The sequence below is a fragment of the Cyprinodon tularosa genome, unplaced genomic scaffold (assembly GCF_016077235.1).
Source record: "Cyprinodon tularosa strain WSP-4 unplaced genomic scaffold, ASM1607723v1 ctg20, whole genome shotgun sequence".
Classification (NCBI taxonomy): domain Eukaryota; kingdom Metazoa; phylum Chordata; class Actinopteri; order Cyprinodontiformes; family Cyprinodontidae; genus Cyprinodon; species Cyprinodon tularosa.
This window is the reverse complement of record NW_024038734.1, coordinates 80,049-94,214: the sequence shown is the minus strand read 5'-3', so window position 1 is coordinate 94,214 and position 14,166 is coordinate 80,049. Positions and strand designations below refer to the sequence as shown.

The following is a 14,166-nucleotide window of genomic DNA, read 5'->3' as shown; positions in this document are numbered from 1 at the left end:
ACTGCTTTGGCTGCTGCAAAGACCCGTTTTCTCTGTGTGTCATGTGACCTGCTCTGCAGGCTGTAATCAGACTGATGTCTGTTTGTAAACAGCTAAAACTAGTGGATAACTTGTAGCTCAGCAAAACAACATAGGCAAGTTTTGAAAAAGGGAATAAAAATAAAAAAAATCCTGAAATCTGGAACATTACTTAACTTTTTTTTTAAACTAGTGCAAGAATTATCAGCTCGTAACGGGGAAAAAAAGTAAACTAATTTGCCAATTTTGTTAAAAACAAATTACTACAAGGAAACAAACAGGAGTTTATTAAATTTGGTAGCTATACACATTTTCGTCAAATTAAGCATTTTAAATAAAACTGCAACCTATCAAATTAGTTGTGTTATAGAAACGTATTAAGGGTCTCCTGCTGCAACTTCAGTTAAAACACTTTAGAAAGGAAAACAGGATAAAAAAAAACAAAGACTAATGAAACATTACTTAGTATTGAATCGCGACAAATAACGGGGGACATCCATGGTTAACACAAAGTTAAATGAGTAATACGGTTCTACTTTCTCACAATAATTCACATCTTTACCGAGGTTTCTGGATTTTCCAAACCTCAGAATAACCTCATCTTTTCCGGTTCACTGTTGTTACTGATTACATTATGGGAAATGATGGGCTAACAGCAGTTAGCTTTTCTTTTCTCTTTTTCTTTCAGTTGCTTTTCATTTTTCTCAGAGCCAGGCAGCTGCTTAGATGAGCTTTTAGATATTCATTACTGAGATAATGTTGTAGACTTTTACATTTGCATTACTTTGAATTTAACATTTAAATACAGCTTTGCTAATGTTGAACTTGCCAAAGTATTAAGCAAAGATTAAATTAAAGAGATCATAGTAGCAGATCACGTTGATACATTTTCGGTTTGTGTTTTACATCATTCCTAGCGATGAATCGGTTCAAGATATACCAGATTTTAGTTTATATCTAAATTTTAAACAAAATGTCATTGAAAAAGACCCAAAATGATTCCTTATTAAAAAGATATCAGAGAAAGTTCTGGATTTTCCTAAGCTTCCTACCCTTCCTCCACATGTCGGTCCTTCACTAGTGTTTGTCTTTTAGGACTGTTCCTATCGATTATATTAGTAGCTGATTAATCTATTGATTATTTTTTAATTAAATGAATAATCTATATTCTTTGTGTGTTGATTTTTGTCTGTTTTCTCTTCTTAGTTTTTTTGCTTTGATTATTTTTGTCTAAAACACAAAAACACCGACAAACGTGTATATTGGTGTACATATATGTATATATATATATATATACATATATATATTTGTGTTAAAAAGATGACATTTAAAAAAAGATATCTAAACAGATAAATAGATTTGCATGATAGTAAAAAAACTATTCAGACTATAAAATATTGTATGTTATAAAACATATTTATAGAGTTTTGTCTAAAAATAGAAACAAATAAATTGTTTGAGCACATTGCATACTTTATAGGTGTACGTTTACATTACATAACGTTTCGATTTAATCACCAGATTTAATCACCAGATTATTCCAATGATCGACTTGGATTGGAAACGATTGAAATTATTAATCTGACTAATTGCTTCAGCCCTAATTTCTTGTCCACAGATTAAAGAAGTGGTGGAAGTCACTCTTAAGTCATGCTGTTCTACAACTAGAAAAGCTAAAGACAATTACCAAATGTTTTATATTTTGTATCATTTATTTTTCAAGTTTGTTACATTTTGGGCAACCCTGGAGTTTTTACTTGGTTATCGTAGCGTAACCAACTCCTACAGTCGCATGCTTGAACCTTTATTTCATTAAAATGATCAAACCACATTGGATTTGAGAAATTTCTTTAAAAAAAATGACTGCAAGTGAGGGTAGGAAAATGGTCTGACCCTGAGGACTGGCAGCGTCGCAACAAACCAAACAAACAGATCAAAAGTGCTGAGCTGCTGCTGTAAATGTGAAGGCCGTCTTCTTTTTCAGTAACTGCATCTGCATGCAGACATGGGTATCTTTAGCAGGCAGCTTCCCACAGCTAAATTAAAACCTGAGCAGGGAAACCAAATCTCACTTATCCGGTCACTCGATAGCCGAGTCCTAACACTCCATGCTGGCTGGAAATAGCCTCAAAAAGATGCATGGTGGACGCTTGGCATAGATTTACAAACAAGATACATTTAAAAGGTAACAGCTGGTTATGTGGACTAATATAATGTTATAGCATTACAGAGTCTGAGTGATTTTAGCATGTAGAGAGTATCTGAAATCTAAAATTAGACTGAAATTATGCTTTCTACGTCATGAAATTAAATAATGCAAATAGATTATTTACTGTAAGACCTAAAGAATAGGAAATAAAACAGACAATGAATTACTCATCATTCTACGTCAACAGTTCTGGAGGTACAGCAGCTTTAAAATGCTATATGAAAGATATGCAAACATGAAACATAATTTTATCCCAATGCAGCATTTTGAAATAGATGTGTGTTTTTTTTTTTATTTAAATACTGCCAACATGTTAAACTGTGAAAGGGGGAACTAAGCTGACGTAAAACGAGCAAAAACAGCAGCGGTGAAGGCCAGGAAGCTGCACGTGTTTCACAAGAACAGATATGAGATATGGTTTGGAAAGCATGTTGATATATCTGCTGAATAAAGGACAAATTTAGACTGAAGGCCAAAAGGCAAGCATGAGCACATTAGTAACTGATAACCTTAACCATTAGTTAACACTAAACATCTTTAAATACAGGTGCTGAGGTGTTTTATATATACAGTTTAAAGCGGTATTCAGTCGTCTCTGTTCAGTTCTGGATCTTAATACGGCTGTTTAAACCAGGAATATGTTGGTTACCTTTATCAGTGTTCAGTGAGTTTTAAACCAGTAACAGTTCTGCTTAGACAACAAATTTCCACAACACAGTTTCAATAGTTTGAAGCTTTTTTTAATAAGATGCCAGAGAGCAGGCTGGAGTGAATCCAGCGTTCGCCTTTTGTTTGAGGCATGCAATAACACAGGCTTTCCCCTCCCCATCCTACTGTTTACACTACTATCAAGTCAGCAACACCCCCACAAAAAAACAAAGAAAAGTATCAAAAGCGTAACCATGTTCTGCTTTATATCATACCTGAAATGGAAAAATTTGCTTTTCTAAAGCAATTAAATAATATTGAATGTTTTTTCTTTCTGATTTATGATAATACTCGAGGTTGTCAAACTGTAAGAAATTCTCAATGACCCATGCTGGTCCTTTGGGTGTGTTTTATTTAGCTGACTAGCCTTCAGTGGAAATGCATTACGCCCCAAGGTAACATGGATCCACATTAAAGTTTGACTAGATCAGCATCAGATAAAAGCCAATGAACCGAACAGAGAACATATAGGGCTGCAACTAGCAATTATTTTACAAATCGATTAATATGTCGATTTTTTTTGTCAATTAATTGATTAAATATCGGGTTCTTTAAACATAACTTTTTACAAAACTAAACCAGGTGAAACTAAAACTTTTACACTTGAGTTCTGGATAGAGCATATTGACAAACAAAAAAGTTTATTTTATCTTAAAATTCATTCAATTCCGTTTATTAATATAGCGCCAAATTCACAACACGTGTCATCTCAAGGCACTTTACAGTTCAATCAGATCATACAGTCAAATTGATTCAAAGTTTTCCAGTTGATTGCATTGACTCATTGACTCAAATACAATTCCTCACAATAAGCATGCTTGTAGCGACAGTGGAGAGGAAAAACTTCCTTTTAACAGGAAGAAACCTACAGCAGAACCAGGCTCAGTGTGAGCGGCCATCTGCAGAGGCCGACTGGGGTTCAAGGAGACAGAAGTAGAGACACAAAAAGCAGCTGCAAAAAGCGGCCCCTTCCAGGAAACACACAGCCAAGCAGACGAGCTCTGAGCCAACTCCCATGCCAGAGGACGAAGAGAGCACATCCAGCCAGTCACGGTCAGAGAAACGGGACCACAAAAGCAAAATGTTTACATTTTTTTTGTACAACTGCTGTTCAAGGTGGGTTGCTCTGTCAGCTAAAGACGCGTAGAGTCTCTACATTCCAGTTAACGACAAAAAGATAATTAAATTCGTTAACAATTATTTCAATAATCGATTGATCAAGATTCATTATTTCAGCCCTAGCAGGGATTAAGCTTGTCTATAACTTGTCTGATTGTTTTTTGTTCCACATATACCTTGTGAGGGAGTTTTTTGCCTCGTGGTTAGAGCATTGCATGTGCTCTGAGGTTTCAAGTACCCAGTTTGATCCCCACAGCCTCCCATCTGGGTTCCTGAGCAAAGACCCTTAACCCCAAATTGCTCTCTTGGCACCACACAATGGCAGCCCACTGCACCCCAAGAGAATGGAACAAAATGCAGAGAGTGAACATCAAAAGTAGTAAGTTGTTAAATCAAGTAAAAATAAGACATTTCCCGTCACCTAGCGCTCCTGTACAGTCTGTAAAATAAAGTGACGCATAAACCTTTATCTACAGTAAAAACGATTATCTCACAGTTCTTATTAAACCTGAGAAGAAAAAAAAAGGTAAATTCACATTTACAGCAAGCATCAGCTCTACCGTCAGTATTTTTAAACCATTATTTATATATATTTTTTTACATAAAAGCAGCAGTGACTTATCCTCTATTGGTTCACATGTGGGTGAAATCTATGGGTAGAGTTCTACCTTTATATTAACCTCTGGTTGACGTTAGTGATTTCCTGAACCAAGGTTTCCTACGTGACACATCACAGGCGAATCTTCTGTGAAGAGACTTATGTTTTGTGGATGGTAAGGACACCGTGTACCACCATGACTCGGTTAAAGTGAGGAAACAAAAGCACGAGCCCGCTTTTCAAGGAAAAGGTCTTACTGAAAAAATCTCATCTTAGGGATGAGTCACTGTTAGTCACTAGTTCAGCCTCTCCTTAAATAACAGAAACTGAAGGTAGCCCCATACTGTGATGTTGAACTTCTATCTGCAGTGTGTGGACTTATACTCATATACTGGAGGTGTGCGTCAAGGATGAGACAGCTGTTGGGCCATCAAGATAAGACGATTCTTTAACCGTGAAAAGGACACAAAAAAAAAAAAACTGTTGACTTTTTAACTGAAGCTACAGGCAATGATCTAATCATCACTTTGACAAACACACAACACCATCATCAGCTGAGCTCAAGCTAAACACCCATCTGTCAACAGATGACACAAGTTAAAGGGTCATTAAACTTTAAAGGAAAAGTCCTCAGCTCGTCAACATGTTGAGCTCATCCGTCATTTGGGATTAGGTTACATTAGGTATAGAAATACCAGTTTGACATTACAAAAAAAGTGCAATACTATTTCTATATTGTTTTATTTAGGGTTATCCCAATTGTGGCTTCAACTAACGAACATTTTGCAAATCAATTAATCTGTCGATTATTTTTTCGATTAATCGATAAATAATCAGATAGCGAAAGGTTCCTTTAAGAAGAATTTTTACAAAATTAAACTAGACTAAACTAAATTAAACTAAACTAAATTAAACTAAAACTTTTTCTAGCAGTGGTGTTCTTGATAGAGTGTATTAACAAAGAGGGAAAAAAATGTAATCCTAAATGCAAAATGTTTATATATATTTTTTTACATATTTCGTATAATTATTGCTCTAAGTGGGTTTCTTAGGCAGCTAAAGGCATGTTTTTGTGTCTCTACACTCTAGGTAACGATTAATCAATTACTGACTTAGTTGTCAATTATTTAAATAATCGATTAATTAGATTAACTGTTTCATCCCTAGTCCCGGAACAACTTTTTAACTCTTGATACGATCTTGATATTAGCTGTGAGAATTGGCCAATACCTAAATAGACCTGATACAACATTAGCACGAATCACAGCAGCCTTTATTACATATTCTATACTGTAGTGTGTTAGAAAAAGCTTCATCCATTAATATTATTAGGAAAAAAAACAGGGGTCAAAGGTCAACAACATTGAAAACAACTGGCCCTTTTAAAATTAACCAATAAGTTACAGAAACTTTAAACAAATGTAGAGTGTTTCTATCAGCAGGATAATATCAGATTTGAAGTAAAGTGCTGCTGGTGCATCTTCCAACTCCTGTTCTTTCTCACTCGCCATACCCACACAATTCTCCACAACAACTGATTTTTTTCTGCTACACCCGGCTACGCTGCTTCGCTTCTTCTTCTTGTTTACGACTGGTGGTTGGCTTTGGTCGAAGTACCGCCACCTTATGCTCTGGAGTGTACACGCTTCGCCTATGAGAAAAAGGAGCAGCGCATGAACCGAACGCAACACACGCGAATCGAACCGAGACAGTCGAACCGAACGGTTCGGACGGTTTTCATAAACCGTTCCATCCCTACATCCCTAATATATATATATATATACACTCACCGGCCACTTTATTAGGTACCTCATGCTAGTAACGGGTTGGACCCCCTTTTGCCTTCAGAACCGCCTCAATTCTTCGTGGCATAGATTCAACAAGGTGCTGGAAGCATTCCTCAGGGAGTTTGGTCCATATTGACATGATGGCATCACACAGTTGCCGCAGATTTGTCGGCTGCACATCCATGATGCGAATCTCCCGTTCCACCACATCCCAAAGATGCTCTATTGGATTGAGATCTGGTGACTGTGGAGGCCATTTGAGTACAGTGAACTCATTGTCATGTTCAAGAAACCAGTCTGAAATGATTCCAGCTTTATGACATGGCGCATTATCCTGCTGAAAGTAGCCATCAGAAGTTGGGTACATTGTGGTCATAAAGAGATGGACATGGTCAGCAACAATACTCAGATAGGCTGTGGCGTTGCAAAGATGCTCAATTGGTACCAAGGGGCCCAAAGAGTGCCAAGAAAATATTCCCCACACCATGACACCACCACCACCACCAGCCTGAACCGTTGATACAAGGCAGGATGGATCCATGCTTTCATGTTGTAGACGCCAAATTCTGACCCTACCATCCGAATGTCGCAGCAGAAATCGAGACTCATCAGACCAGGCAACGTTTTTCCAATCTTCTATTGTCCAATTTCGATGAGCTTGTGCAAATTGTAGCCTCAGTTTCCTGTTCTTAGCTGAAAGGAGGGGCACCCGGTGTGGTCTTCTGCTGCTGTAGCCCATCTGCCTCAAAGTTCAACATACTGTGCGTTCAGAGATGCTCTTCTGCCCACCTTGGTTGTAACGGGTGGTTATTTGAGTCACTGTTGCCCTTCTATCAGCTCGAACCAGTCTGGCTATTCTCCTCTGACCTCTGGCATCAACAAGGCATTTCCGCCCACAGAACTGCCACTCACTGGATGTTTTTTCTTTTTCGGACCATTCTCTGTAAACCCTAGAGATGGTTGTGCGTGAAAATCCCAGTAGATCAGCAGTTTCTGAAATACTCAGACCAGCCCTTCTGGCACCAAAAATCATGCCACGTTCAAAGTCACTCAAATCACCTTTCTTCCCCATACTGATGCTCGGTTTGAACTGCAGGAGATTGTCTTGACCAAGTCTACATGCCTAAATGCACTGACTTGCCGCCATGTTTTTGGCTGCGAAGAAATTAAGTGTTAACAAGCAGTTGGACGGGTGTACCTAATAAAGTGGCCGGTGAGTGTATATATATATATATATATATATATATATATATATATATAGCTGACATTATTTATCTGCTTAAATAAACACCCCTGTGCTCTACTGTTACTACTATCACAAGCCCAAACAGGTTCCCTATGGCTGATCCCTACCAATCCCCCACACAGCAACAAGGGGAAAATACTTATTACTTAATAACAGATCAGTTTTACTTATGTTCCAGTTTAGACAATGTTCTATTTATGTATAAGTTGAGATAATTAACCAGATAATACAGGATTTTGTGTTTAAACTGACTCAGATTTCTCTAAAAGGCCAATGATAATGTTATGATTAAGCCAAAATGTTCCAACACATATCTCCTTATTCACTAAGATCTGTATCAGGTGTCACTGGGTTGGAAAAAAAAGTAAAAAGATAATAATAATAACTTGAAAAGATAAAATCTGAGAAAACAGCAAAGTTACTCCCAAAACATTTTTTGGATTTAGAACTTTTTCAGAATTTCATTTATGACATGCATTTTTTTTTTATTTACAATTACAAATTGCTCTTTTTTACAGCATAATAGAAAAAAATCATTCCTTACAAGTGGTTAAAAGATTACTGACAGGCCTCTAAAATACTGCATTGAAACAGTCCATATGGCACACAGTGACACTGCATTGAAAGGTGTGACATGATATAATTAGCAGCTCTGCTAAGAAGCTGGACCACATTGCCTTTTGCCAACAACCCATAATAGACTGCAAAGCCCTACTGCCTTGAGTAAAAGCACAAAACCTGGGGTTAGAAATAAAGGGTAAAGACTGAAATATACACCACAATATTGTATTGAAGTTCACTGATGCATTTTGCATACCCGTCAGCTTGTAGAGAAAAAAATGTAAATTAATAAATTCAAATAGTCACTTCTTTATTCGCTGTAAATGTTACAGTTGACCAAGTCTAAGATGCATGTGATGATGTGTTTCTTAGAAAAACATGGATTTTTCCATCTATCACTGATCAAAGACTGTTGCCCTTCTCTAATGCTCACCTTTGCTTGGTAAAACTGACCAAACAGAGACCAGATGGCGACGAATCAGCCCACGTTACGGAGCATGCCAGCATCAGATTATCAGCCCCCAGGAGAATAGGACTGTTGTTCAGAGCTTGTTGAACGTGCCTCTCTGATGCTACACACCAATTCAGCTCTCCTGATATCCCTTAATTACCCTCGACATAAAAGTCTCAATCGCAATAAAAATATTTGTACGGTTTGATGATGTTTCTAAGGTCCTGACACTTTCTACTTTTCAACAATCCGCTAACAAGTTTAGGCATATAATTAAAACTTGAGAACAGCTGCTTCCTGGCATCTTCGTATTCGTTTTTTGTAAATACTGCTCATCCTAATTTACATTTTCTAAGGGATGCTTATTTTAAAACATGTTATTAGTCATGCTTTATTACCCTGAATAGTTTTAATGAGTAGCTTCATTCTGAAACCTTTATAACATTGTGGCATACTAAATTTGCACCAAAACTTTGGTCAAATAAAGAGATATCAGTCAGTTTCAGTCCTTCTCTTCCTTAAATGATGAAAGTATTACTACAGGAGAATCATTTCCAGGGTTTTGCTTTGAAAACCACACAGAAACACAATGAATGCTAGTGTCTACACGATAAGGTGGAAGTGTAGTTGTCTTTCTCTGGGATTCGAGCGATAAATCAGAAACAAATTTAGAATGAGTCAGCTGTATGTTAAATCGTACCTCTGCTGTGGTTAAACAAAACATAACGCGGGTTTCTCGGAAGCTACCCTTCTGCATGAAGTAATATACAGTAATGAAGCATGTTACACACTCTCACGGTGATGACTATCAGTTAGTATGCAGAACGCAACACCTCGAAACAGATAGTATGTTGGCCAATCAAGTTATTTCCAGTTGTCCAGCTCTCGGTCTGCCGCTGCAACTAAGACTCAACGGACCGTGATCAACCCATTTCATCCTCACATCGCCCTGACACTGCAACCTGACATCATCATTACTTCCCAATGAAACTGGGAAGTAAAAAAAAAAAAAAGGGGAGAAAAACGCCATGAATTATAAAAACAGTGTGACTAATAACAGCAAACGCTGATGTAGACTTTTTGATTTAAAGATTGTTTCTTGATCCAGTGGTTGAACAGCAATTATGAATAAAATTAGTTAGGAAGATAAGCTGTTTTGTTTCATTAGATTTTTTTTGTTTGTTTTTGAAAGCTGAGTACCAGCGGATAAAGTATACCATGCATTAAAAAAAATTAAAAGCTCAAATAACAAAGAACTTTGCTCAACAACATTTAAGGTCATACCAGTCAAAGCCTAAGATCTACAGGAGAACCTACGATTACTTTCATCAAAAGGTAATCCTTGGAAAGGTTAATAAGATCTGTGCCAGTTAAGAAGCTTACTTGCCCACTGACAACCGGACCAGATGGCCAGACAAACCAAATATCTCCTTATGGGTTAGGACTAAAAGCAGAATAACATGCACAACTGTCTTTTTTATAAACTACCAATGGATGCAGTAGGCGTTTCTTCTATAGGTCTGCATCAAAATCACAATACATTTTCTGTGTAACATTACACATACTCATTTGGTTAAAAAAAGTTTACATGTAGGTTAACTTTTCTATCATTATGTTATTGTGGCGGAGTGGTGGTCTAGTGGTTAGGGTATAGAGCTTGGAATCCTGAAGTTGTGAGTTTGAAACTAGTCCCACAGACTGGGTTCCTGAGCAAAGGCCACTAACCCTGCACTCCTCCCCAGGCGCACCACAATGGCAGCCCACTGCTCCCCAAGGGAATGGGTTAAATTCAGAGAGTGAATTTCTTTGCTCTGTACTTGTGACACTATAAAAGCTTCTGCTTCTGTCTCCTTGAACCCCAGTCGGCCTCGGCAGATGTCCGCTCACACTGAGCCTGGTTCCGCTGGAGGTTTCTTCCTGTTAAAAGGGAGTTTTTCCTCTCCACTGTCACTACAAGCATGCTTAGTGTGAGGGATTGCATTCAAGTCAATGCAATCAACTGGTTTTCTTTAGATAGAAAACTTTGAATCAGTTTGACAGTATGATCTGGTGAACTGTAAAGTGCCTTGAGATGACGTGTTGTGAATTGGCGCTAAAGAAATAAACTGAAATAAACTGAAAAGCTGTGAAAAGAGAAACTGTATATGAAATATTTGCTTTTCTTTTAGAAATAAAATAAATATGATCATATTTATGTTTCATTTCATTGCTCTGTACTTGTGACAATGTAATGACAATTAACACTGGAACAATAAAATATAGTTTATAGTATTAGGAAAATTGTGAATCACTGTCAGTCAGTTAAATAAAAAGAAAATGGGGCACGTTATAAACATTTTCTTTTGTTGTTTAATGATTCCTATTATCGTTTGAGGGTAAAGGGATATAAATTTTGTGGTTTTGGACTTTTATTTTTATTTTTTCTATGACCATATTCTAAGTTTGTGAAGGGTGGGGAAAAAGCAGATGTCTTCCACAGAAACTGGGTGTGACTATGATTAGTTTTTTCCAAAGTATAACCAGATCAGCAAAATTTATGGGTTATTTTATTTTCTCTTCGGTGTTGTGAAGCAAAGCACTATAGAAATATGGCATCACTCTGTTTTAAAGATGTTTACAATTCAAACCGGTTTCATGCCTTCTAGATGGAGGAGGAAATCTGCGCATGCGCAAACCCGAGAAAAACTCTAGCAGCATACCAGAGCATCACTTCTTAGAGTAGAAAACATACTACAGGGTCATAAGTCTTTGAGTCGTGTCTCCCACATGAATAAAAAAGGTTTTGTTTCTTGTAACGACGCCTTTTCTGTTTGATGAATTAACTGCATTCAACAGTCAATTCATTACCCAGCACCCTTATTACAGACACCAACAGTGCCTTTAAATCTAAACCCACGCGAGCAGAAGCCCCCTACTCACCTCCTAACATCGAAAGGCATGATGTTTGGGCGTTTGGCGGTGAAATTAGCGGACAAATACAAACAAAAGGCGATTTTTTTCAAGCTTTCTTCAGCGCTACCGGCTGTTCATCTGAACCGGTGTGACGTCACCTCAGCTTAGGACGCTTTGCAAAAGCTGATTGGCTGAAATCTTCTTCCGGTTTGCTCTGATTCTGTTTCCTGCCTGGGTGCGTCATTGTGATAGTTGCTGTGGCTGCTTTGATACTATCAAAGAAACGATGATAAAGTTGATATAGGTCTATATTAAAAGCCGTCTTTTTGCTCTTTCTCTTGCTGTCAGCTTTAGTATTGATATATTAAAATTTAAAATCCTTAAAAGTCATCCAAATATATAATTTACAACATAAACATTGTTCACTGCATGAGCTTTTTTGGGGGTTTGTTAATTAGATTTTAATCCCTTGTTATGTAAGCTTGCATGCATGTGCATCACCAGAAGCATATAATTGAACTTTATATGAATGTAAAAATCATTACATCACACTGTCTAATAAACAAATTCATTCAAAAATTATCTGAGAAAAGACAAGGTCACAATTTTATGTCTTCACCAGCGTAAATCATCAAATACTTTGCATAAGGCAACAATATTATCTGTTGGAATGTCAGTTATCAAATGATTGAATATATGTCATTGGTAATTAGGCTTTTATTTAACAATTAAAAATAAAAGATAACAAAAAAGAGTGAGAGCATCTTTTTATTTAACCATTTTAAAAACAGCACAGCTCAGAAATGCTTCATGATTTCGCATAGATTACAAAACCCAACCAGATTTTTCGTAGTTTGATGTCTTGTATTATTTAAAACTGGTTTAAAGAAATCAAGAAATGTAAGAAAAACCGTGGAACCTTTATATAAAAAGTGATTAAAACATTAAACACGACATAAAATCATATTGCCAGAATATCACCGTACACAAACTACCTAACTATGGAGAAAACAGTATTAACAGTATAAGGGAATTACAAATACTTGAATGCAAAATTAAATATATGTATAATTTAAAAAAAAATACTTAATCCAATTACGGTAACTACACCTTATAAAATAAACCTTTACATTTTATATAACCTTGAAACAGTTATCATACAGGGTTTTTTTAATATAAGAACTGAATTCTTCTGATCCTCTTTGTCATTGTGATTTATTTATCATTCACAGTTGTCATTTCCTGCTTTTCCAGGTATGGATTGTGGGGGTAGCAGGGTCTGCAGATACTCCCAGACTCCTCCTTCAGCTCCTGTTGGCCTGAGGCCTTCTCATGCCAACTCAGAGACATAGTAGTCCTTCCAGCTTGCCCTGGGCCATCCCCTGGGCCTCCTCCTGGACATGCCTGGAACACCTTTGGAGGAAAATGTCAGAGCCACTTGAGCTGAATCCTATTTCTTTTTTTTTAGGGGTAGCAGCTCTAATCTGAGCCTCTCCCCAAGGGAGAGCACACTGACCCTGTGGAGAAAGCTCATTCCAGCTGCTTGTATCTGAGACCTTGTTCTTTTCGTCATGATCCTGATTTCATGACCTTAGCATCTTTAATATAATAATTTGGGAATTACTTGGCTTGTTGGCCTAAAATGTGCTGTCCAGTGTGGTAAAGCTGGTTGTCTCAGTTCCTCTTCTATCAAATAGTTGTTTCGGGTCTAAGGAGAAGTTCTCTTGTGGCTGCACTTAATGTTTTTTCTCATAGTATCCATGGCATTCCACAAAAATTTGCGCCATCTTATTTGTTATTTCTTTGGTTTCAGTAAATTTTCATCATTTGTCCTGCTAACCAGCAAATTGATTCAAAGCCAATAAAAGCATGTAGAAACTTGAGAAAGCCTCAAAAAACAGCTCATTTAATGACAGCAATCCTAGTTTCTTAATAGTGATTGCCAAATTTCAGAAAAGTGCTCGGATGCTGCTGCAATATCTGCAAAATATAGCCAACCAAAATATGAATCATCCTTCTGAAATTATTAGGCGAGAGGAGAGATTTTAAGAAATGCTTTAAAATCGCACACAAAGAAGGACCCTAAACCCAGTCCAAAACTGCCCCTCCAAGCTACCATAAGTCACAAATCCTATTACTATTCTCTTTATATGTCAGCCATGTTTAAACCTGACACAGGCCTCATACAAACACCATTATGAGCAGTTAGACCTCATTTCTAAACTTTAGGTGATTGCCAGCTCTGTGGTTGGATGCCCTCTGGACTCAGTGCAGGACGTGGGAAACAAAAGGATCCTAACATCTCCGTTGGATAATGTCTCCCACCCCATGCATGAAGCTGTTGCAGAACTAGGGGCTCCTTCATTGACAGAATGCTGCACCCTAAATGCACCATGGAGCGTTATCACAGATCCTTCCTCCCAGCAGCTCTAAGATTTTATAATCACCACAGTTCCCAACAACCTCAATAAGTTGCTACATTCATGCAGATTTTGCACAGTTTCTATCTTAGTCAGTTAACTTAACATGCTGCTGTCATTTTGCACATCTCTAATGTTGCCGCTATTTTCAAATATC

General features: G+C 37.3%; 1 protein-coding gene across 1 annotated transcript in view; it reads right to left on the bottom strand.

Moving 5' to 3' along the window:
• Nucleotides 1–11,762, bottom strand: part of ergic1 (endoplasmic reticulum-golgi intermediate compartment 1) — a 31,167-nt gene extending 19,405 nt beyond the window's left edge. The window contains exon 1 of the mRNA XM_038284566.1: nucleotides 11,617–11,762. Coding sequence (XP_038140494.1) covers nucleotides 11,617–11,636 — 20 coding nt within the window. The 5' untranslated portion in view covers nucleotides 11,637–11,762. The remainder of the gene's footprint in view (nucleotides 1–11,616) is intronic.
• Between the last annotated feature and the right edge of the window lie 2,404 nt (nucleotides 11,763–14,166).